Below are 26,205 nucleotides of genomic sequence, written 5' to 3'. Positions count from 1 at the left end.
CACAATCCACACCTTATCAACACCACAAATCTTTCTATATTGCATTTGAAGCGATTTATTCACCTTTTGCCTGTCAAATAGACGAAGCGTTTTTGTATATAAGCTGCTAATTTCAAACCACATAGTTCAAAATGTACATTATATTTATTCAGAGTTGCTAGTCTCTTCGATCAACCATTATAATACATAAATTACCTTAGTATAATGCTATTGTACAATAGGTACACATATCGATAAATTCTTAAATACAATATACTCATGAGATATTATAGCTACAAATAAACACTAATAATAACCCTACACCCTATAAATATTGTTGTTGTATGTACAGTAAGTAATGCTCTTTTATAATTTCTTTTTCCAAATTAGTATCGAGATACTAAAGATACGAGATAATTAAAAACTTTGCTAGATGCTTGAATTTTCTAGATTGATAAAATTAAGTAAAAAATTATATTGAGTTTTTCGAAAAGCAATATTGCTAAGGCTATACCATTAAAAAAATAAATGATATTGGAAAAGCGTATCATTTTTCTCATATTGCCGTTGATGAATACTTATTTGTTTATCAACGGTAAAATATAACTTGAAGAGTTTCAACGTTACAACAGAATCGATTATAACTTCCAGTAGAGGAGTGAATTCATATATAAAAAGAGAAAATTATCAAATGTGACGATCGATAATGTATTTTACAAGTTATAAATCGTATTTCCATAAAGAAGTACGTTCTTTGATAGCGGGAATTTTCCCACTTCTCTCCTAACACTAGTCATCTTCTTTCTTCCTCTGCGTGATGCAACAAGGTTTTTCGACAGTTACATACATATACACGCTTGAAAAGATCTTTATATAGTACATACATACATTATAGAAATAAAAATTACTTTCCAACCAAAATTTCTGTTTATGTTCAAACGGAAAAACCTTACTCCTGAATTCTTTAGCCAGACATTACGAAATAAATTCATGCAAAACTTGGAATTAGAAAGCTCTGGACAAAAACAGTAGAAGAGATATTAATCTTGCAACCGTATAACAAAACAACACAATCCCGATGTTTTTTTAAACATTGAGTCATTCATATCTGGTAAAATCACTCGTTGAATCATGATAACATATTCGTGTAGATGAATTTTTATCATTCCAATATATATTTTACACAAGAACCACTGGAAAATTACGGAGAGGGTATCTAGTTACTTTAATTACATTGTACCTATTTTACTTGGTTTGGGGATCTTGGTGGTGCTGTTGTTGTTGTTGTTGTTGTTGTTGTTGCTGCTGCTGCTGCTGTGAATGGGGTGGATGAGTAATTGTTTGGAGCCTAACTTGACTTGGACCTGGACTACCTCTCGCGGTTGTTACGACAGGCTTTCCCTGGGTCGGAGTTCCTTGTCGCAGCTGAGCGCTGCTTGCTGTGACAACCTGTATAGTCTGTTTCAAACTCGATGCGACGGGTATCACCCGAGTTTGAAGCGGAGATTTAGCAAGGACAACTTGCCCAGCTTGCGAAACTGCTTGTCCGGCAGAAACCTATACAAATCAAAAACAGCAGACAAAATACATGAAACCCAGTTCATCGATTGATAGAAAAATAATACGCATAAAGCTTAAACATACATGGGTGAATTGTTGCATAGTCGATGGCTGCACGTGTTTCATAACTTGTTGAATTTGCTGCACAGTCATGGTAGCAGGTAAAGATTTTTGTTGCACAATAAGCTGTGTCTGTACTCCAGCTTTTCCAGCTACTTGAGCAAGCTGAGCAACTTTTTGACCCGGTAATTTCCGTTGTGCTAAGAGCTGCGGGTGAAGAGCGAGCTGTCTAATTTGCTGCGGAGTAGCAGCCCTGACTCCAGTAACGCCAGTTGCTTTGACCAATGTAGCGACTGGTGTTCCTCCAACAGAAGTGCCAGCCTGCTGGACCTGCAGTCCAGCCTGAGCGAATATCTGAGCAGGTGTTAACCCAGTTTGAGTGGGAACTTGAACTTGAGCTACCGCTTTAGCCTGCTGCTGCAAAACAGCTTGACGTTTTATCAAGGCAGCCACCTCTGTCTCAGACACGGTTCGAGCAACGGTTTGCTTACCACCTGTTGCTTGAGCAACAGTCGCTGTGGTGATACCCTGCTTCATTAGCGCAGCCCTTTGTTGAGCCGCCGCTGCTGAGACTGCGACCGAAACTTTCTGGCCACCGACCGCCTGTGCTTGTAATACTTTGAGATGCTGTTGCCTCAGAAATACTTGCTGCTGCTGTCTATAATACTGAATCTGAGCAGGAGTCAAGGTTTTACTACCAGACGCGGTAGCAACTGTCACAGCCACTATTCCCTTCTGAGTTATGGCAGATGGAGTTTGCGCTGCGGATACTAAGTTGGTGTTCGTGATTCTTTGAACAGGCTGCAAGTTAGCAACGCTAACGACGGTGGGACTTGGCCGAACATCTTGCATAGTTATCGCACCTGGAGTTCTCGACTTCACAGTCGTAGTTACGACCGTCGCTACACTCGTCACTATTGTGTTTGTCGAAGGTAGAGTTTTCAGAGGTGTACTCATGGCTGTTGTTACCGCGGTAACAATCTGCGTCAGCTGATGCTGTTGTGATGTAGGCGTATTAACGATCACTTGTGGCTGTTGCTGCAGCTGAATTTGCTGCTGTTGGACTTGCTGCTGTTGCTGCTGCTGCTGTGCCAAACGGGCGGCAGCTTGTTGTGCTTGCTGTTGTTGTTCTGCTGTTAATGCCTGTTGAATACAAATATGTGTTAGAATACAACTTTTTTATCCAAGGTATGTGAAAGTTTTACAATCTATCTAGTCAAATCTCAGTAAAACTGACGAATATTTCCATGTCCTACGAATTCTAGTAACGATACTCACTGTGTTGGCAGCATTCTTGAGTTTCTCCTTTGCAATTCTATCTGCCCTGCGTGTAGCGACTTCAATGGGAGCTGGTGGACTGTCATACTGAATGCCGCATTCAGCTAAAACTGCTGCGTGCTTAGGATTCTTCATCAAAGGATTGACAAGCAACGGTTTCACCGTTGGAGTTCGTTTGTTTGACACTGATTTGATCGTATCAAATCTTTGGCAGCACATAGATGTGAAAGAATGATTCTTATCCTGATTGTATAGTTGTGATGTTCGCATTGGTCGATTTGTCTTGGTCTGTTGCTGAAAACAAAGAGCACAGAACGTGATCAGCAAAAATAGGAAACTTATTTTTCAAATCATTAGTCAAATCATCAATTGAAAATTCTCACCTCTGAAACTTGCGGCATTTTGTAAAGTCCTTTTTGTTTCTTTTGCTTCTTTGGCGTAGTGTCGTAGAGAAGTTTGCCCTCCTCTCGGGGCACGATTACAGATTCGTACCTGTTTCTACACTGCTTTGGAGAGCGATATATTCGCGACGTATTGTTTACTATGTCAGCTACCAGGTCCCAATTAGGCGTGTGTCCAGGAGAAAGTATCATTAAATTCAAGGGCAGTCCCTGATATACTTGAATTGCCTGGAGTAAGGCCCAATCTTCGTGAATCATCCACTCAAGAACATGGTCCGGTTCCGGTGTAGGCTTCATAGCTGGGGACGGTTTTATTCCAGGTATTGGAACGGGTGGTCTAACGATACCTCGATACTTTTGCAACTTCATATCACGTCGCATTTTGATTAAAGCTGGAGATGGACGATCGAACAGAGAACGTGGTGCGTAAACGGATTCTTCCTTGTGGCGCATTTTGATGGGACGGTGACCTGCGATATCAGCAAATTGTTGAAGTTTGTACTGTAAACTAAGATCTTGTACCAGGTTTTACTTGGATATTAAAAATCACCAGTGACATACCGTCTCTATCACTTGAACCAGCGTCCACTCTGCTCCGTTTGTGTTCTTTCTTTACATAGATCGGCGGCAGTTGAGCTTCCGACATCGGAGTTGATTCGTATAAAAACCCCAGAGAGAAGTCTACGTATACGTCAGTATCTGTTGTCGGAGGCGTCGGAGGACACCACATCTGATTATGGCGATAATTGCTTTTATTCATATGTTACAATATTTTATACCTGATTGTAGGTTCAAGCTTTTTGATAAGGTTTATACTGACCGGCATTTGCTCCATGGTGTTCTCTGACAACCATATCTGCAATACAGCAAAGTTGAATGATAAATCAGCTAATTTAACTCACCCATAATGACTATTCATATTGTGAGAAATGGATTATAATATTCTCATTTTTACTTACTCTAACTATTTAAAGCGAAGATATTAATGGAATGAAAATAATGAGAAGTGTATCGTTCAGAAGGTTCTGTATCAGATAAAACAAACAGATGAGACGAGACCAGTCATTCTAAATTTTTTAATAAACTTGAAAACTCTATGCAAGGAATCATAATTTTCAAAAATTCCTGTTAGTAAATAAAATAAAATGTATTTCAGACAGTAATAATAATATGACTTTTCTTCCAAATAAGCATTTTCGAAACTTAATTACGACATGACTGAACATCTATGCATACTGGCTCAATTTCATAAATTTGATTCATACTACTCTCCTTGAAAAAAATGCATGAACTTGATGTTCGTAACAGTAGAAAAAAAAACGAAGGGAAGCATTTGCCTTGTATCCATTCAAAGGCTCATTCAGTCCATTCTGGGCAATATTATCATCAATTTCATATCATGTAGCGTATATAGAAATTCAATTTCATATGGACGCTCAATCATGTGCCTGCTTATATCTTGGCTATCTCCAAGTTTGGAATGGCAAAGGCAGTGTTTTGGTGCCATTTTAATAAACTATCGATTATCGGGGGGTTTGTACTGTGTACTGATATGTATTGTCTTCTAGAATAAAATTCTAGCTATGATTTTTTTCTCTCTTCAAGTGCGGTCATGACAGCCTTGCCACACCAAACTGATACTTATCAAATCACTGAATGAATAAGCAATGATTTGTTATTTTTCCAAACATAAACAAGCACACTGAGCAAAAATTTTTGACACCAAAACGGAACTGAACCTTTGATTAGACTTGGAAACGCACCAAGAAATAAGAAAACACATTTTCATAGCAAGGAATATTTCGTTTATTATTATTGTTGTTTTCGTTTTTTTTACTTTCTCGGACTCACTCGGTCATACAAAATACAGGCATACAACTTCTTAATATCGCTAATATTACAGTGGGGCTCTTTTAATGCGCACAGATTTCATAGGACTTACGATATACATATATTTATATACATGTACGTATACGTATATATATAATGTATATGTATATGACGTTTACAATGTACTCAATGAAATTAAGTGGTCATTGCTCATCGCAATTATGCTGAATGGTATTTATTTTTTCTCTCTTGTCCTTATCTTTGTCTCAACTATTATCAAGAGATGTGAAGAATTCTCGCCATTGGTCTGAACTCAATTATGTCTACGCATCGCTGTAACTTATCAAGGATATCCCACCTCTAAAATCTAAACTAATATAGTACAGTCAAGAGCATGATCCACTTGTTTATTTTTTTCTTTTTTATGTGAAACATTACTTACTTATGTAGATAACCTAAGCATTTACAGAGTTACGTCCACCGGACACGTTCATTATCTTATTATTATTTGCTTTACAAGTTATATGAGAAAAAAAAATTTAGAAATAAAAATAAGCATGACAATTGTACTCAGGACAATGACATTCTATCTGTGTACTTGCTTTGTCTTAGTTGCCAATATTTACAAGAGCTCCTTAAAGAAAAATTAAATGAAAAAATGAAGAGAGAAAATAGGAGGAGAAGAAGAATGAGATGGAAACTACAGCAATAATTTGTTTCAAATCTGAAAACCATTCTTCATGGTTTTCGCGTGCAGGAATTTAAAAATGTTAATATTTGTACGGTGATGCTGTCTCACTAAGATGGGTAACAATAAAGCCTAAGTGGAACTCAAGACACTGGGCTATTGTTTGATTTTTCTGAAGAAGGAGGAGGCATTGGCTTAATTGTAAGATGATGAGTTGATCTGTTACCAAAACGAAATCTGCTTTTATCTTCTTCATCTATAATTTCAGCTACCTCAATTTGACCTGATTTGTTACTTAATAAAGTCTTGGGCATCACCGATGCAATGCGATTTACTCTCTTTTTCTTTCTGTACTTTTTAGGCGGAGGTATGTATTCAAAATCATTACTGCCAGGTATTTTACGAATATAAGTTAGTACGGTAGAGTCAGCGCAAGCCAAGGATTGTCTTTCACTAGTTTCTGAATCCGAATCATGGGCAGTATCATCAGACACAGAATGACTCGATTTCACTATTTTCGAATACATATCAACATCCGAGGAATCAAGGCTTAGAGTATCAGGATGCGAAAATTCCTCGGTATCATTACTATTTGTAATGATGGATTCGGAACTTTGTTCCAATGATGAAGACGACGTAATACTGATTCGACCTTCGCTACTCTTCAACTTACTGACACGTACAAAAGCTTTGGATGAATAGGAATTTGAGTATGTATTCGACCTATGCAAGGTTGCGGATTTTGACAAGTATCCATCATCGGTTGCTCTTGACTCGAGTGTGTTAGAAGACTTCAAACTTTTCATATCGCCAAGTCTGTGTTTAGATGCAGGCATAAGCTGTTGTGATCTGTGGTTCAGGGATAATGAAAAACGATTGCTACTGCTTCTGATTTCAGATGATTCGCGAGTTTTTCTACTAACATCACGTTCTAGTGTCACAGATGGATAATAAGTAGATTTTTTAGAATCAGTACCATCCACCTTATCTTTTTTACTTATTGAACATGACTTGCCATCATTATCTAACGTTTTAGTTGTCGAGTCTGGCTTCACTGAATTGGAAGGGATAGTTTTTCGTAGGCTCTTTCCGGATGGCTGACAATCCGAAAGATCGACCACAGGGACGCCATACCGACTTTTAAGCCTCGCGTCAACAGCATTAGCGTTTGTATCAGTGTCAGAAATACTGGATTTCTCGCAAAATGCCTTAGTTCCCAATATATTTGATAATCGTTTTGTTAGGTTTGCTTTCAGCTTTGGGGATAAGTGGCCAGTCGGTTGTGTACTCGAGCTCGGGCCTGAATTTATGCTAGTATCACTCATTTCAACATTTACCGAAACAACATCCAATCTGTGATTAGACAAGGAGGAATCTACCGCGCTCAAATCCACACCCGATTGTCTAGTAGCCCTTGTTCGAATGCCAGATGAAAATTCACAGATACTGGATCGCGGCGACGATTCTGAATTTACGGTTGATCGAGTAACTCTGAACGAACGAGATGAAACAGGCAAAGGAGTATCGGGTCTCCGTTTGTGTATGATGAACTTTTCAGAGTCAGTATTTAAACTCTGTTGAAATCTACGCGTTCTCCTAACACATTCAGTTGGGATTTGAAACTCTTCTTCAGGTTTGTGATTCGAACTCCGTTTAGAGAGTCTAACGGACTCTCTGCCAGACGACGTACTGGATTTCGAACTAGAGGAACTTTCCACGGATTTGATGCTTTCATTAGATTGATCAAGATCGGAAACCTGGGAATTATCTGGGACCTTGAAATCTGGCAAAATTGCGTTCTTCACTATTTTTTGTGTCTGTTTCTGAGGTGAAGGTGTAATCGGTCTACTAGAACCTGATCTAGTTACTCTGCCTAAATCAGATGTTGGGAGAGGAGTATCAGGCCTGTGTGCTCTTCCGATTTTCGTAACGGGTTTATTAATACCAGTTTGTAAATTAGAGTTTACATTTGAGCCGCTACTATATTGAGTAGCACCCGACCTTGTTATTCTTCTGGTCTCAATTCCAGACATTGGAGGAGTATTCGGTCTTAGAACAATTGCCATATCCGGAGGCATTTGTTGAACTTTTAAATAAGCGTTGACAGTCGAGCTTTTGTTCCTAGTTGTGACACCTGGGAACGGAGTATCAGGCCTCGCAATTCTGGACTTGACAGTGGAGTTTAAATTAGATTTGTGAATGACAGTACCAGATTTAACACCCTGCAAATCATGATCGGAAGATTTCGGCAAATTCTTAGAATCAGAAGTATCAGTCGTTTCTTGATTATCTATACTCCGTATTTTACTTGACTCTGCACTTGAATTTAATACGGTCTTCTTGAGAATATGAGACGAGCTCGTGTTACACGTTTCAGTAGCCACAGGAGTCGGGCTGATTGATCTACTTTTTGAGATCGAGTTTTCAACGAGACCAAATTCAGGCCGAGAAGAGCACAGAGAATTTGTTAGTTTCACAAATGGCAAAAACGAATGGGAGTTCTTCGACCTAGAACTTCCGCATACCTGTGAATCTGAGTCAGAATTTAATTTGTGTACTGAATTGTAACTTCGAATGGTAGAATTTACGTTACAACTTTCTGAACTCATGTACCCAGCAGCTTTGTTTGGGGCTGTGCGAAATTTTTTCCTCAGAAGCACTGTCTTCTTATCGGAACAATTTTGAAATTCAACAGATATAGAATCATTGGCAGTTTCTTCCGTATCCTCATTTTCAGAGCTGATCCTTGCATCAGATTTTTTGCAACATTTTTTTCTACTTTCTCGAGGACTATAATCTTTGAGATCAGGAATTTCCGATTCTCCATCATTGCCAGACTCGACACTAGATAACAATGAAGGCGAGAAGGTCTTGACTCTTTCTACTTCAATACTATTATCTGAAGTCGCGTTTACCGATTCATCAGTCTGTGACTTTGTATAGTCTTTAATATCGTTCAACGGATCAGATTTTATGTCAATAACCAATGAAGATTCGACAGGCTGTCGCTGACGTTCTGCTGTTTTCCCCAAACCATTAGAATCCCTGCTACTAAATTTTGAAGCAATGTTACTAGTATTGGACTTAATTGAAGCTCCTTTAGAATTAAGAGATTCGTGATTTTCTACTTTCCTAACCCTGCTATTGTTAGACCCGGTGCGTTTATTCTGAGTTTTCAATTCTAAATTAACAACCTTTTTACCAGCTATAGGTAGAGGTGTATCAGGCCTACGATGGAAAATGCTTGTGGGTGAGTTGCTAATTTTTTTTGACAAAGCATCAGGAGGTGGAGGAGGCATGATCACGTCGTCGGATCCTGATTTTCCACGTTTCCTAGGAGGCCTAGTAGAAGAGACAGGTTTCACACCAGGAAGTAGAGGTTTTACATCCAAGGTCCATAGATTAATTTTTACATCACCCCTAGACCTCGTTCTAGGGCTGTTTAAATCCCATTTATTTTTGTCACTCGATCTACCGGATTTACTCTTATTTCTAGACGAGCCATTGCTCTTGGACTTGCTTCGCCTGTCCCCTCCTCCCCCTCCGCCGCCGTCGTCCTCCTCCTCCTCCTCATCTCCCTCGTCTTCATCTTCGTCCTCCTGACTCTGACTCTCAGTGTGGCTAGATTCTTCGTCAGGACTGTCCTCTAATTGATCCTCCTGAGACTCAGACTCTGATGTGGTAGTCTCAGGCTCACTTTCCGACGATTCACGAATCCCGCGACTCCCTCTCTTACGTAAGCTTCGCCTACTTGCTGGCGTCTTCTTAATAGCTAGTTTCTTAGAATTACTAGTACTATTAACCTGATTTTGGGCGTCCTCGCGTCCGAATGTCAACGGCTTCTCGTCATCGTCCGCAAGTCGCATTCGTCTTTCCTCCTCCTCACGCAACGCTCTCAGCCTACCCAATTCCCATTCCTTTTTCTGCTGTTCAAGTTCTCGTTCGGCCGCCGCTAGTTGAGCCGCCGAGAAACTACCTTCTGATTCTTCCACAAATTTCATTGCGTAACGTTCGATCGGTGATAACTGCAAAATAAATGACGAAAGAAGAAAGAATAAATGACTTCGAAATTTTTTTTCTTTTTTTTCCGACATACTCACGAGTATAAATATGATTAGTTACCTGCTGTACGAGATGTTGAACTTCTTGTTCAGCTTTGCTGATTTGCGTGTCTTCCTTTTCAACCTCGTCGAGTGGAATATTTTCGTCAAACTCAGCCAAATCGGCAACAGCTTCAGCTTTTGCGGTCTTAGCGGCTTGCACGTCGAGATCTTCTTCGGCCGCGGCAAGCGCGCTTTCTAACGCGCCCATTGCAGCCTTATCTTCTAACGGTTGAGCTGACGCTGGTTGCGTTGTGGAAGCTAGCAGCTCACGTTGACTTATTTTATCTCTTTCTTTAGTTCTTTCCAATACATCAGCCATTCTGGCGGACGCGTCATTCTCAGCTTGATCAACGTTGAATAAATCTTGAATGGTAGACTGAAAATTCGAAAAAACTTATAAGCGAATGAACTTCTTGCCGAGTGTATAATGAATATTGTTTGTTTTACTTCTACAAATGTACACAAAATAATATTTACACTCTTGAAGTATGCCGTTGTAAAGTTTCCACCTTCAATCGCAAGATCCCCGAGTAATCGTTTCTGGTTTGCTTTCTTCAATATATTTTCTTCCACAGTTTTCTCACTGACTAGCCTGTAAACAGATACGGGAATTGAGCCACCAGAGTTACGTTTGGTTGCATAATAATAATAATCGCGACATGTCCCGTCATACCCTTGCGGGTATGTCCCCGTAAGCGGATAGATTGTGCAGGGTGAGACAAATGGCTTAGTGACCACCATAATACGTCTCTAGCAGTCTTAAAATATTCATTAGAAACACCCACATTTGCACAGGGAACGGGGAAAACTGTAGAGAGCCTTGTCCGGGTGCAGTGACCAGTCTTATATTACAAGTTGTCGCTCAGATTCTTATCAACGAGCTGGGGATTTGAACTCAGATCCTGCCGTTCTGGTTATATACCAGAAATAATATCTTTCAAAACATTATTAGGAACAGCGATAACGAACCTGTAGATATGAACATCCCTGGTTTGACCTATCCTGTGACATCTATCTTGAGCCTGAGCATCCATTGTGGGATTCCAATCGCTGTCATAAAATATGACAGTGTCAGCACCTGTCAAATTGACACCAACACCTCCAGATCTTGTTGACAGTATGAAGCAGAATATCCTCTTATCGCCGTTGAATCTTTCCATTAATACCTAAATAATATTCGATGTAACACATGAATAAGAAAAGATAAAAGTATGTGGAATAAATTTTTTTCAATTATTATATTTGTTCAAACATACCTGTCTTTGATCGACTTTTGTTGCGCCATCGAGCCGTAAGTAAATATGTCCGTGAAAGTTGAGAAAAGCTTCAAGAACGTCTAGCATTCTGGTCATTTGAGTGAAAATTAGAACCCTGTGACTGCCCGATTTTAATTTCCGCAGTAACTTGTCCAGCGACTGAAGTTTACCACAGTCATACTGAATGAGGCGGGGGTCTGGAAACTGCGTGAACATCGCACTGGCAACAGGATGAAAAAGTGCTAACTTTGGAGAGAGCTCACGTTGCAATTCTATCTGCAGTCTCTGCTGACCCCACAGCTTGTGTGGAGGTGGATGAGAAACATGAAACTTTGGCATAGGAGCTCGTACCGCAGGCACGTAAACCACAAACCTGAGGAAATTACGTGTAAAAAAATTGATTATAAATCTCAATCAAAGGATAATCCAGAAATTGATTACCTTTCAAAAACTTCTTGGAGCTGCTGGACGATTAATTCGGTAGACTTTATAGCTTCAGCGAGAGCTTCAGTGCGTGAAAAGTATTCTCGCCTGGTCCGAGGGTTTTTATGCGTATTATTGCAATTTAACCACCCTTCGCTATGCCAACAACAATTTTTTGCTGGCTTGGCTATTCTGAGAGCGTCAAAAAGGTCCTCTCCATAAAACGGACAAGCTGCGCAACGCCTCTCGTTGACATTCGCGATTGCTTGAAGCTTAGCTTGCCTCCGCTGCCTGCGTTCTTCGTCCAGTTGGGGCTGTGCAATGAAATAAAAAAATTGCGCGTGTTAGTATGTTTAAGGCCATTTTATTCACATTATCTTCAAACATTGTCGAATAAGGGAAGCCTGCCCCAACTTACCAAATGAAATTCAGATTTTGGAATTTCCTTGATCTGATTTTTACCCGCAGTACTTTGGCAGTTTCTAGTGACAATTCCACATCTGAGTGGTTGCTGTTGTACTTGCTGTGTTCCAGGTGTAGTTTGAGGAATCGAGGTTGTAACGTTTAGCGGAGGAACCCTCATTATAGGCTTACCACTGGTTGCAGGAGTAGTTGTGGTTACAACACCTGACATAACTCTGTTTACCGTTGAAACAGATGTCGTCAAACCCATTAAAGACTTGGATAAGACAGTCAATCTTTGACCATTTGATGTCATTACAGGAAATGAAACTAACACAAGAAGAAAAAAGGACATCAGTCGGACAGTTGGTGAATTTCATTCATGAATGTAAATTTCGGGACGTTTAACATGTTTTTTTTTTTTTTTAATATTAATGTACTTTGTCTCCCTAGACAGGATTCACACGTCAAACATTGAATATGACATCTGAGTTTAAATAGGGATTCTATTACTTTCACCCCAAGTATAAAATAAGCAAAATTAAGCTATAATAGAGCTATTTTTGCGGTTGGATAAGGGTACAATTTACTTGACTTCCAAAATTTGTTACTAATTGCGAAAAAATAAAATAAATAATCAATCAAAATTCAGCCGAATTATCCAAACCTGTGTTGGTATTTTGTTGATTTGAAGTGAGAATAATGTGCCTGCCGGTCGATGTCTGGACAAGTTGGGCAAAACTTGGCACGGCTATTCTTTGGACAGAATCTCCTTGTTTTACAGTTACAGTCTGCGTCGCTAGCCTCTGAATACCGTCTTTAATGTTAGCATTCCCTACGGTAATACGTTGCGGATTCATCGTCGCTGTTGTTGGTATAGAATTCACTGTTGTTTGCAGAGTGTGAGCCAAGGTGGCGACAGGAATAGCTTTTTACAAAGAAGTGCAAATCAGACATTATGTTTCTACACACTAGATTATTATGATATGAACAATAATTTGGGAATGTTACTTACCTTTGACGCTACCTTGATGTTGCACCAACTGTACCGAATAACCTTGTAGCTCTTGTCCACTGGCCACCCTCAAAGTCACCCCTGCAACAATTATCCTGGATATTTAAAATCATAGAAATTAACCTCATTGATCAAGATCAGATTAAAATACAAAGTTATAATATTACGCTCGCTTACCATTCGTTCAAGTACAAAGTGCCATGAAATATTAAAGAAATAGAAAGAGTAATTCTCATGCGTGATTCTGTAACATACCACATATGCACACACGCACACATACACGACAAATTTGGAAAATTGCTTTGAAGATGTTTTGTATCCTCAGTTCTAGAATGTCCATAAATGACAATATTGTGAACAAGCTGGCCTGAGTAAGTAGATTTGATATAGCACCACTGCAAAAGTATATTGTAATGATATACAATCACTGATCGGCGATGCAAATACCGGTGTGAATTCTCGGAATGAACTAACAATTATAAAAACGTGTGACAAGTAGTAATTCAATAGAGATGGCAAATGTAGTAAATTTGAACAACTTATTGAACACACTGTACCTTGTCCGGAAGGAGTTTGATTGTTCAATGTCTTTATCAATGGCGATGTTCCGACCTTTGGAGTTGGTAGAAGTCCTGTCAAGCTTTTCAATTTCGCCGGTGGTGCAGGCTGCTGTTGGGGTGTAGCATTTGTATTCGTGTTTGTCGAGGTTTTACTTTGGTTAGACAGCCTGACGTTGATTTTAATTTTCCCTGATGGACACCTCGGAGGTGGATCAGGCTGAGTATCGATTTCCTCTATGAGTTTTCGGGGTGTTCTCAATTGCCTGGATCTATGTGCTACGAATGCTGTTAGGGTAAGTTCCAAGTCTATCAAGAATAGATTCAGACAGGATAGATCGACGTGCTGAAAAATAACATTTCTCGATATTTACAAATTACAGTTTTTCTTTAAATTCACCGATGAAAGCAAAAAATGAGTAATTTACGTGATTAACAATAGTGCAGTTTACCTTGAAAGGATCATAATCGAGAGCGCTCCAAGCTAATGATGCAGTCACATAGTTGATTCCTTCCATTTGAAAAGGCGACACAGTAGGCCGAACTTCGAACAAGTTTGGATGGTTGCACACTTTTCGTAGCTGCATTAGTACGTTAATGACGCTCAATAAATTACCACTTGCTAAAGTTTCTCTAGTTCTGAAAGAACAATTAGATTGATTCTCAACATAGAAAGTGATAATAATTAGACACTTGCTAGACGTTAGTGCTAATGATAATTAAATAAAAAAAAAAACAAGAACAAGAACAAACACTTACTTGGCCCGTGACATGAAATCGTCATAAAGATATCTTTGACGTTTTGAAAGTCGGCACATGACAACATGTTCGTACTTCTTAGGCAACTGTTTTTCAACCTCTGTCTTTAATCGTCTCAAAAGAAACGGTCTGAGCACCTATAAATAAGCAAAAATAATGATACAACCTGAAAGTGAATTACGAAGTTTTAAGTAATTCACAATTGTCGTTTCGGTGCGGTTGTGAAAAAAGTAAACTTGTGCAAAAATGAAATTATGATTACATGGAAAATGTAGATATACATAATCAATTACTAGCAGACATAAACTTTAATCAACAGTTGACTTGTTTCTCCAGACAGGATTCACATGTTGTATATTTTCCACTTTTCAACACATGAGTTTTAATGGAGAACTGGTTTAATATTCCCCTGAATATAATTGAATCAGTTTCAAGATCATGGTAAAAAGAATTTTGAAACTGTCGTTGGCTGCGGGGTTAGGACTTTCGAGAAAAAAAAAAAAAAAAAAGAAAAAACTATAAAGGAAGCAGTACCTACAGACCTTGTGAAGACGTCTGATGATATTCTCGTTGTACTCGCTATTTCCCTCGATCATTCCGGTAACAGGGTTGCTAAACCATTCCTTGAATTCTCTGTGAGATTGGAATACGTTTGGCATTAAAAAATGCATCAATGACCAGAGTTCCATTAGATTGTTTTGAAGCGGGGTCCCTGTTAGCAATAGCCGCCTGAAATGGAAATGTAGACAGCACTAAGAAAATTAATTTCGATAACAGATGAGAAGAGTGCAGAAATAAATTTCCGAATACCAACCGCTGAGTCTGAAAGTTCAACAGAAGCTGCCATCTTTGAGATTTGAAATTTTTTATATTTTGCGCCTCGTCAAGTATAAGATATTTCCATTTCTTTCGTCTAAAACTTTGATGATCTTGAATAACTAATTTGTAAGACGTAATACATATGTGAAAGGCATTCGGCTTAGTCCAACCTGAAATAGACATTTACTAATGTAAAATAAATACCGATAATTGAGCGTTTTACATTACTTCATATTGAAAAAAAAAAAAAAAAAAGAACTAAATCAGGCAAATGCCTCTTTTAGCATCACGGGAAAAACAGGAAACGAATGGATTTATTTCACTCCCTCAGAAAATATGTATTGTTATCATCATGGCAGAAATTTGTCACGGTTGTAAAAATAAATCAAGAAATCGCATAACACATATTTCAACAGTATTACCTGTTCGTTTTTGTTTTCTTTCTTTCTGTGTGCCATAATAAGTTAATATCTTGAAACCAGGACACCACTTCTTGCACTCCATTTCCCAATTTAGCATTACCGAAGTAGGAACTATGATAAGATGCGGACCCCAATTGCCTTTTTCACAGGCCAAGTGTGCCAGGAGGGCGATCGTTTGTATGGTCTTTCCGAGACCCATTTCATCCGCTAGTATACCATTCAATTTTCTTTCAAACATTGTTACCAACCAGTCCAAACCAATATGCTGATATTCTCTCAATGAGTGTTTAAGCAGAAACGGGATTTTTGTCACAACCTGTAAGCACCAGTGTACCAAATTTATTACGAAACCTGAACTACCCAAGATCACGGAAGAGGTAAATTGAAGACTAAAAGTAAGGAAACAACACTGTTGTGACGCATCACCCAGATGAGTGATAAATAATAAATTCATCTGGTTGGTAAAAGTTGCCACCGTTATTCTACCTTCGGTTAAATGGTGGTGTATCAGAAATGTGATACATCACCTTGGATCACAAAGGCAATATAAATCAGGAAAATAATGAAATTTCAGGCGAAGAGCTACTCACACTTGTCGTCAACAGCGTGTTTCCCTTAGGCTGTATGCTTTCAGCTAGTGCCGCAACATCATCCATCTCGTTTCTGGCTTGGTCTGATTTGTCCATCGATTCTGCAATGCTCTGTACCAACAAAAATTATCAAATTATGTGAAAAGTGTTGACCCGTGGACTCAATCATCCCTTACAAGCGACCAAAGTTTCGAATCACCTTATCGTTTGGAGATTTTTCAACTGATAAATCTTCCAAAAGGGATTTAAGACCAACGTTAGTTTCGTCGTCGCTTTGAGTTTGCGAATCCTCGTCTTTGGTCTCATCTTCACTTTCACTTTCAACCTCGCTATCTTCCACCCTGTCTTCCTCTTCCTCTTCATCTTTCACTGAATCCTTGCTGGACTCTACGGACCAAAATATTATCATTACCAGTTCAGTAAAATTTGTTCTTTATCGAACCAACACTTCTATAATTTCTCGCAAATGGAATAAATATTATCTCAGACAAATGCCTCAATTACATCACAGCAAAGGATTGAGCTGAATGAATCTCGCCCCTTCAGGGAGTGTATATCATCATCACAGATTGAAGATATTCGAAGAAAAATTAACTTCTAGTTGGACTTAAAACAGGTATTTTCAATTCGTAGAGACAACTACTTTATGTATTACCTCCATCACTTTCTATATCAACGTCCATAGGCGCGTCTGGTAAGTTCCCATACTTCGCCATAAGCTCGTCAATGGACATTTCATTTTCAGCCTATGATAGGACAGATATGTTACAATTTTTGTAATCTTTTTTCAGAAAAAAAAGAAACTGCTTAGTCGTTATAAGTTGTGAATTTGGATTTTTAGATTCTCAGACAAATGCCTCGATTGCATCACAGAAAAGGTTTGAGTTGAATGGATCTCGTACCTTCAGTTAAGTGTATAATGTCATCACTGAATAACATCTAGTAAGTTTCATCAATTGTTATATAAAAATAATTTCAAACTACCTTGAGATCGTTCAGTTCCTGTTTATGATCCTGATTAAGTTCAAGTTTCTCCTGTTCCATAATTGTGTCCTCGTAGTCTGACGATTCGTCTGAAGCAGCGATAAATTCTTCATCACCGTCCATGGAACTTGAATCCTTTTGTTGCAAATAATCAGCAATGCGTGAGTAAATTTCAAAACGTAAATAGAGATTTTGAAACTTAATTTGAGTACAAATCCTTGTGCAAGACTCACATTTCCAACAGCCTCGTTCGGACCAGGGGAGAGGCTTTTATCTCGTTCCTCGAGGTAGTTGGGAGGTAATTCTTTCAGCAAATCTTCCAAAGGAAGTTCCGACTCGCGTTTCAACATTTCAACCTCCTCTACGTGATTTGTCGTCGACTTCATCTCCTCCTCAGCCTTAGCAATTGTCTCTTCATCGTCATCCGAACTTTGATTAGGCTCGAATTCATCTGTAAATAAAAGAAATAACAATAAATTCATTTTGTATCTGGCCAGGTATCCTCAAAAAGACCGAATTAGCAGAAGTGTAAGCAACTAACCATCAGAATAATGTTTTCCAGTGGTAATAGGAGACGATATCCGAGAACTATTCATTGAAGCAGAAACACTGGGTGCTCCTTCGGCTTTATTCAACCCTTCAGTGAGCCAGGTGGAATATTTTTCAGTCTGACCAACAATAAAATTTAAATGCTGATCCAATGCCTTTTTTCTTTTCTCTTCTAATCTAGTTTGTTGCTTGTATTCCACCAGCTAGAAAATACGAAAGAGCAAGAATAAATATTAAATTTAATTGACGAGCTTAAAAAAAAAAAAAAAAAAAATGGATAAACTTTCAACATTTGATAGTATTACTAAACCTCTTTGGCCGACAAGATAAAAGCTAAACAACCATACACAAGTTTAGTGTTACTGTTCCCACAACGAGCGCACCTTTTCAACACTAAAGACATCGAACTGGTCGGCTTAATTGTGTGGGGGTAAATATTCAAGGTAGATAATGAATGAAAAAATAATGTGTCAAAAAGTGAAAGAAAATTTGTAAAGTACTCTGTGTGTACCTTTTCAACGTTTGTCCAAAATGTTTTAATCTCTTTGGCAACAAAACCGGCGATTTTTTTCAATCTGAGCTCGTGAGACTTCTCAGCCTTTTGTGCTTGAACAGCCTTCTCTTGGAAATGTTTCTGAACCATTCTGGCACACTTTTTTGCCGCAGCCTTTTTCCACTTTCTTTCCTGTGCAAAGTCGGCAGCCAACCAAACCATTTCCTCCAAAAGGTAATCCCAATGGGCTTTTGTTCTTGAAGGTTCCTGAACTTTGGGCAACCGTCGCTCCGACCACAAACCTTCTCGTTGTAATTCTGAGATCCTTTGCATAACGTATGCTTCCTTAATAAGAGAAGAAAAAAAACCAAAAGAAATCAGACAGTGAATCTTTACCTTCTAATGAAACTTTCATTTTTCTCTAATGGTCTGAAAAAAAACCATGAATTTTACCTGTTTCGCTTTTTCTACAATTTGTTCCTGATTGTTTGTCATGTCACAAGAAGAGACTACAGTTGATGCTGGTAATTTGATAAGCTTGACAACGGGCTGAGAAGAGGTAAGACTTGTCGTAACTTTTGGTGTTTTATTCGATGTTCCTGCAGTTTGCATTCTTTCAGCAACAGGACTCGATTGTACTGGTGATGATTTCGGTGGATCCGGAACTATGGGAGTGCCACCTAAAATGTGAAAAAAAAAGAAAAAATTAACGAATTTTAACAACTGATATTTGGATAATATCAACATTACTAAGTCAGGCAATTATAACGTCAGGTAAAACTTGAGCAAAAAAGATGAAGGGAGTCATTGCAGGTTGCAATCAATTTAACTACTCAATGAGACATGATCATTGAACACAACTTCAAACTTAAAAGTCAGAAGCAAAGATCGACAGTGGAAATATTAAACTGTGTCTGGACATCCTTTGGCTAAATAGATAAACTAAGCAGCCATACACAAGTTCAGAGTTACTGTTCCCACAACGAGCGCACTGCGTTGACACTTTGACATCAAACTAGTCGGCTTATTTGTGTGGGGTAAGCTTAAAGAAATTTAACTAAACATGACAATTTATCAATTTACCAAAATTTGTTAAAAGATTGATGATACGACATTTAACAATACCTTGAATCTACTAGGTATTTTTTTTTTAGCACCACAAACGATGTAGCAGAACAACGCGAAGGGGAGAACAGATAACCATCATTATTAACCCTCAGTTGTGTGATTATTTGGAGTAGAATGCCTTTGGAATAGCAGGCTTTGAAAATAAGCAGCGAACAATGCCACAAAAGTGCAGAATAATTTTCATCAACTCATAATTCCATGAAACAGTAATTGCTGATAGCAACATGATAAAATATAATCGTGTAAGATAGTACATCAGGCATTTCAGAAATAACAAATACATTTTAATAGATTGGCGATATCAAGAACACTGGCTAACTAGAACATAACTATATTATAACAACAAAATCGATTATAAAATGGGCAAATTTTTTGTCCTTTCAAATAAATAAATAAATAAATAGTGATAAATGAAACGAAAATACACCAAACAACTGCCCTACGGTAATCACCTATAATGAAGGTGGGTGCTATGGTAGAGGTAGGTGAAGGGTGAGTAGTGGCTGGTGGATTCTGTACAGCTGGTCGTATCGCAAACACCATGCCGTGGCGGCCTCCCTGGGGCCTACCTGGTACTTGTCCTATTTACGAAATGAGTGATTCAGTGCATGGTGATTCTAAATGCGTTACTGTTGATTCAATAACATCATGACAGTTATAGTGCTAATAAATTGATGACATTTCCGCATCCAGAATTATTCGTGTTTTTGCGTGAGCATGATAATAGTCTCGGAAATGGAGCAAATCCATAGATCAACGTTCGATGCAGTGAATGGTTTGCACAGTGGGGAAATTTCACTGTACCCAGAGATCTTTGCAGTTTGGAATCTCTGACTTTCACCGATAGCCCCAAACTTTTCTTTGTCATGAGTTTCCAAGTTTGCCCCAACGACTAATTACCACGGTATTTGAGGAATAACGAAATTTCATATCAGGATAGATTTAAGTCGTGTGGATGAAAATTGTGTCTGTTTTCAATATTAGTTGCCTACCTTGTTGGCTTAGTTGGGCAACGGCTGCCGGGAGAGTGGTAGAAACAGCGACAGGAGTGACGCCTGCACCTGGAATTTTTACTTCGGTACCCTGACTACTGGAAGCAGCAGCGACGAAACTGGTTGTGAGGCTAGAAGTTGGCACGTCTGAAATGACCGCAGGCAAAGGAACGGTCAAATCCTCGTCGTCATCCTCGGGATCAAGTCTGTGCTGTCTCAAGAAATGCAAGTACTGGGCAGTGAACGGTTGCTTCCTCCAGTTTTGAAAATCCATCATATTTCCACCAGCATGAAGGAAGAACAACTCAGATGCATTCTCAGCATACTTTTCTCGGATCGCTCGCATCCTCGTCATTTTATGTTCCATGATGCGTCTTCTGTAGCCCAATGAGTCTTCAACTGTAGTTGCTTTTTCGGTCGACTCTGTGAGCCTTAGTCTTTTTCTCACCGGCGGAGATTGTACCGAACTCTGCGAAGTCGGCGTGACAAATACATTCGGTGTTGTTGTTCTGACCAGCTTGGGAGACGTCGACAAGACGACTTTGGCAGGACTCTTGCGAGTCGGAGACGGAAGCGGCGAATTGCTCGCACCTGCAACTCCAACGACGCTAACTCTTGGCGAAGTACTACTGATATTGACAATCCTAGTAACCCCGACTTGTTGAATACCAGCATTAGTGGTGATTGTTCCAGGTATAACCTGATTTTGATTGAAGGGAAGAGAGAAAAAAGAAATACAAGTTCAATTTCACATCTGTAGCTAAAGTGGTGATTGAATTTTTTTTCTATCCTAAGGATTCAGGCAAATGCCTCGATTTCGACAGTAATTGCAAGCTGAATGAATCTTGATATTTCTCGATTTGGTATTCTCATCATGATCGCTCTTATAGAATAATTGAATTGTCAGGGTGGCAGATTTTCTTCAGTAGTTTTGCATATTTCAATTTTAAAAATGTTCTGATATTTCCATTTGAAAATTTTCTCAACATTTACAGGTATTATGGGCACCCTGAAAACTCCATGTGATTGTTTCTACCCTTTAATATTAAACTTCCGTTTCACCTGTGCGAGGCCAGGAACTTGCGAAGTGATGACAAATTGTTGTCCGCCACCTGTTGTGAGGACGTTAAGGCCCTGGGTATTGGCCAGAACTTGTTGTAGTCTAACTGTTTGTTGGGATGAGCTCCCATTATTTCCTCCGCCCCCAACCAGGGGCGGTAGACTAGCAGCAGTCTGCTTATCACTCATCGCACGTCACACTGAAAATGAAAATTAACATTTTCATACAGAACTGGACCTCAATAATGAGATACATTATATTTTGGAGAAAGACTTATATTGAGATTTTAATTTCTAAAATTGAATTGACCGGCGTGATAGCAAAACAGGATTCCAACGAATCTTTGTATGCAAATTGCACTCTGGTTTTCATGCATATAAATTTGTAGAGTTTATCTCTGATAAATTCTACTAAATAAATTTCTGATGTTACTCACATAATTTTCAGTAATATAATTTTATGATCTACAAGTTCAAGCCATATTACGTGTAATGTTGGTTGCAACAATAAACTAGATAAATATTTATCTTTGTTAATTTGTATAGAATTCTTTGATGAAAAAAAAATGCTAATTTATTATAATTGGACATATATGCCATCAAAAAAAATTGTGCGACAATGCAACCTTTCTAAGCTTTTTAATGACTGGTTTTTTTTTTTTTTTTACCCAAATACACAGCATTATGAACTTTTTCTACTAAAGAGTAAACAGTGAAATTCATTGAATTAAAGTTGTCTTGACTCAACTTCGACATTGCACATCTGCTCAGTTTGCTTTCTGACTTCTCATGTTCAAGTATTTACTTGACTTGACTTGATAAAAAGTGTGATTGCATATCAATCGTATGTCCAATCTTAAACATCCTATTATATTTTAAACAATGAGAGAGAAAAGAAATAATTGAACACGACGATTAAGAATCTAATTCTACAGAAGATTTTCAGTTTTGATTGTAAACTTAAGCCAAATATAACATAACCTACGACGAAAAATTTATATCATGCAAATGATGCAAGTAGAGATTAACGAATAATTCACTTTAAATATTCGTAGATCCCAATATTTCCTGGGAACGAATAGCAGAAAACTAAAATAAATGTCATCGTTGTATTCTAGCGATAAGCATCAGAGTGATGATTGACAAACTGTTACGACGTGTAGTATAAACATAAAATAACAATAATAATGAGAGTCAAGAACTGTTTACGCGTTATACGTACATTCAAACAACCGCGAGTGATAAAATACCATTGTTAAAATCCGAGGAGATAAATAAAAGTTTGACGTGATTTATTTTCGTTCACACATAATGCTGCTTCATTTGTGGTCGATAACGAAAATCTGAGACCGCCACGCGGTGTCGTTAATACAAGACTGTCGTCACTCGTCAATCGCGAAAAGCGGCGATCTCGAAATCGCGTTCACGCTGGGCAGCATACAAGCAGTCTGGGTTTGATGGCCGGCGTGATTTTCGGGCGTATATCGTATTCGCAATTCTACCCGCGGAGCGCCGTCGGATGCAAACGGCCAAATACGGAATATATCGAGCACCGCTTCGGCATTCCGTAATTTTCACACGATTTACTTAAGGAGTTTAAGTGGGTAAGTTGTAAGGGAGAGGAAAAAAAACTCACGACAAATTTCGCGGGCTATCTTGAGCAGGGAAGTAGTATATGGGCGTTTTAAAAAAAAAAAAAATTTACAATGTAAAAAAAAAAAAAAAAATTTTTTTTTTTTTAAATAGATCGAATATTGAATGGACAAATTAATTTCCAAACTTGACGGTTAACGCGGATAAAAATTCTCATCACCGGTATAAATATGAGAAAATGAGAAACTATCAACGATATCAGAATTTTTTTTTTTTTTTCATATTGCGTCGGCAAACCCGCTCCGATACAAAGGAAATTTCCTGTCCGCCATATTGGCGTTGCCCTCCTTCGATGGTCGGACTTACCATAATGTAATCACAAAATTCTCCAACGTAGGTTAGCCATCCGCGAAAAATAACATCACACCGATAATTAGAATGTGTTAAAGCGTAATTAGGTACCCCACGTAATATTCGGCACGTGAGCTATATCTCATATTTTAAGAGAACATTTTGCGCTCGACTCTTCTCAAGGACGCACACACTTCTAAACATGGCGACGGCTCCCCGACAAATTTCATCGGACCGCAACCCGAAAGCTCCGTTGCCTTGCTTGACGTACTTCTCCGGTACAGATTGTAGTTACAGAATCGACGATAGGTGTCGCTGCGTCTGGGACAGAACTTCTCTCATTGGCTAGATTTTGTCTGAGACGCGGCAACGTGGCCTAAATGCTCGTCGCTGATTGGTGCAGGGCAAAATATCGAATGTACGCACTTCCGGCCACACCGGTCAAATCAGCAATCCAATATCACCTGAGGGTTAGTCTTTCGGAGAAAAAAAAAGTAATATATAACCGGAATTTCATACGCAACAAAATTCGGAAAATCTAAGCTTACTCTAATTACTTCCGACATTCGATTCGAACAAAACGTTGTGCCGTTGATTTAGCGTGGAATGTATCTCGCATCGCGCATGCATGCCTCTTACCACACATGCATGAATAAAATATTTCTGAGAATAATTTTTTGTTTCTCACGACTCACCTTTTTCACCGGTTTTCAGCTTTCCTTGATGACGCTGAATTCACTCGGCTTAAAACTTGTTCGGCTGTATTTTCCGGGCATCTGTTTCTGATTTATTCTTTTTTTTTTTATTCTGCCTAGTTTACTCTAACGAACGGTTGCGCGAAGTGCCCTGATCTCGATACACGGATGGTAAAAGTGGTTCGGCATGATTGCAACAAGCCGCCGCGAATAACGACGAAGAACCAACGAGTTTCCCGGGAACATGTTTAATTAAGACAATACACGTATTTTCGTGAAAAGACGGTATATATTTTTTTTTCAATTACGATTATTTGGCACGACTAGTACATTTTAATCTCTACCTCTATGTCCTTACGGTTAAAACTTTTCTGTACGCTACACTTTCGACTGTTAAATTCTCGTGCTCCTAACAACTTTGCACGCTGGATGCATGTGGCACTTGCGGGCACTTGCTCGCACGACGCCGGGATCATTTCAATACTGGAATACTACTCGAAGCGTTATGTTTTCGATAGTCAATAATTACCGTTAGCCACTTGATGCGCGTAGTACTGCGTGATTTTTATTTTAAAAATCCGCAATATGTATTGTCCTTATTCACCTTTTTTAAATTTGATTTTATAGAAATAGCTGTTAACCGCGTACTTCTCGTTTAATATAATTAGTAACATTGCGTGCATATTACTCACGAAGATGTATGTAAATAGCATTTTTTAGGGACAATGGCGAGAATAACCACAGATCTGCATTTGAAACTATCTGAGTCAGCAGTTTCGAATTTACAGAGTAAGAAGATCTACACAGTCTTTGATCTTATGTCAGAAGATTCTGAAAAGTTAATGCAGTACTCAGGCCTATCTTACCAGGTGAAAGAATTAATAAATCATCGCACTTTACCTACATCTATTTCCGTTTTAATAAAAGATTAATTTTAGTTACTTCGCCGATATTACAACTATTCTGTCACGATTTTGTTGAATAAAAAAAAAAAAAATCAATTGTAGGATATATTGGATCTAAAGAACACGGTCACAAAGTTATATACCGGTAAAATTCATAAAGGACCAGATTTACTGAAGGCTAGTTGCAATGGTGTGACTAAAACTGGAATTCAAAGGTGTTGATAATTATAATGAATTGATAATATTACACATTAGTGACAGCACCGGTATGATGTTATTATAATTATTTCACAGTCTGGATTATTTACTGAGAGGAGGCCTGTATGCAGGACAAATACACGAAGTGTGCGGAGTATCCTCGTCCGGAAAATCTCAGTTATGTCATACAGTTGCCGTTAACGTTGCTCAAAATTCTGATGGAATCGTTCATTACATTGATACAAATGCAGATTTTTCTGCTACAAGAGCTCAGATCATCTTGGAGAATAAAGGATGCAGCGAGGTAGTAATTTGGCTCATATTATACATTGTACAATTAGATCCATTAATTAATCTAGTAACTTGCTTTTGTCTTGTTATTTTATAGGAGATGCAGGTTCTAGTACTGGAACGTATAAGCGTGACACGAGTGAAAACGATTCAGGAAGTACTGAGTTTGCTACATAGCTTTCAGTGGACCAATACGAAGCTAGTAATAATCGACTCCTTACCAGCTCTATTCTTTAGTTTTGATCCCGACTTGCATAGGTTCACATATACTTATTCTCTGAACATCTTTTCAAACTTGATAAGATGGGTCGCCGGAGAGTTTAACATTCCAATTATTACCACCAATTCAGTTACCTACTGGCAAAATTACGCTGAGCCAGATTCATCGCCCCTGAAAAGACTGTCGTCTGTAAAACCAACACTGGGAACATACTGGCACTCTGTTCCTAATAGTAGATTACTATTAGAAAATACGAAGTCTGAAGGTAGGAAGATTACAGTGTGGAAAAGCTCTTATCTACCGTCAGGTTCGACTTGTTATATTCGAATAACCAACGCTGGTGTCGTGTAACTTTGTCTCTTATCTCGTGTCTTTTTTATAAAGTTTTATAACTTATTATTGTTAAAAAAAAAAATGTATAAATACTTGGTTCGTCACTGAATAAAAAGTAAATGTGTCGACAATGAAGACATACTGCGAAGATTTATTTTCGAAACACCCGCAAAGCGATTTGCGGCAGTGAGACCTAGACAGCAACACTGACATCCGGTTTTTGTCGTGACGCAATGCAGCGTTGCCGTGTTCCCACTTAGTTTATAACCGTA

At 38.6% G+C, this 26,205-nt stretch overlaps 2 protein-coding genes across 9 annotated transcripts; one reads left to right on the top strand and one right to left on the bottom strand.

Annotated features, from left to right (window-relative positions):
- Positions 1-125: 125 nt before the first annotated feature.
- Positions 126-24,161, bottom strand: dom (domino helicase). 5 transcript variants are annotated; one of them, XM_046625211.2, is made up of 33 exons: positions 23,307-23,554; positions 21,351-21,547; positions 20,289-20,988; positions 19,749-19,877; positions 18,622-18,848; positions 18,187-18,513; positions 17,668-17,878; positions 17,360-17,577; positions 17,127-17,261; positions 16,798-16,888; positions 16,342-16,529; positions 16,143-16,253; positions 15,553-15,868; positions 15,126-15,300; positions 14,854-15,040; positions 14,312-14,448; positions 14,005-14,191; positions 13,553-13,898; positions 12,996-13,076; positions 12,648-12,908; positions 11,997-12,310; positions 11,597-11,892; positions 11,156-11,528; positions 10,869-11,065; positions 10,377-10,491; positions 9,919-10,275; positions 9,600-9,821; positions 4,099-4,134; positions 3,840-4,008; positions 3,261-3,748; positions 2,878-3,171; positions 1,624-2,742; positions 126-1,536 (listed from the first exon to the last, which is right to left on the bottom strand). In XM_046625211.2, the coding sequence occupies exons 2-33, from the start codon at positions 21,534-21,536 to the stop codon at positions 1,225-1,227; spliced, it is 8,505 nt and encodes a 2,834-aa protein (XP_046481167.1). In that variant the 5' UTR covers positions 21,537-21,547; positions 23,307-23,554; the 3' UTR covers positions 126-1,224. The 5 variants fall into 5 exon arrangements, with proteins under 5 accessions (XP_046481167.1, XP_068992498.1, XP_046481165.1 ...); XM_069136397.1 differs by lacking the exon at positions 19,749-19,877 and having other exon boundaries at positions 23,307-23,553; XM_046625209.2 differs by lacking the exons at positions 126-1,536; positions 1,624-2,742; positions 2,878-3,171; ... (2 more) ...; positions 4,099-4,134; positions 23,307-23,554 and adding an exon at positions 23,987-24,161 and having other exon boundaries at positions 5,061-9,821.
- On the top strand, positions 22,724-26,068 carry Rad51D (Rad51 recombinase D). 4 transcript variants are annotated; one of them, XM_046625236.2, is made up of 5 exons: positions 22,724-22,951; positions 24,697-24,855; positions 24,994-25,106; positions 25,186-25,393; positions 25,478-26,068. In XM_046625236.2, exons 2-5 carry the CDS (start codon positions 24,712-24,714, stop codon positions 25,949-25,951), a joined length of 939 nt encoding a protein of 312 aa, XP_046481192.1. In that variant the 5' UTR covers positions 22,724-22,951; positions 24,697-24,711; the 3' UTR covers positions 25,952-26,068. The 4 variants fall into 4 exon arrangements, with proteins under 4 accessions (XP_046481192.1, XP_046481189.1, XP_046481190.1 ...); XM_046625233.2 differs by lacking the exon at positions 22,724-22,951 and adding an exon at positions 23,657-23,761; XM_046625234.2 differs by lacking the exon at positions 22,724-22,951 and adding an exon at positions 24,133-24,271 and having other exon boundaries at positions 24,707-24,855.
- Positions 26,069-26,205: the final 137 nt, after the last annotated feature.

The sequence above is a fragment of the Neodiprion pinetum genome, chromosome 5 (genome assembly GCF_021155775.2).
Source record: "Neodiprion pinetum isolate iyNeoPine1 chromosome 5, iyNeoPine1.2, whole genome shotgun sequence".
Taxonomy (NCBI): Eukaryota; Metazoa; Arthropoda; class Insecta; order Hymenoptera; family Diprionidae; genus Neodiprion; species Neodiprion pinetum.
This window is presented reverse-complemented; position numbering and strand designations above follow the sequence as displayed.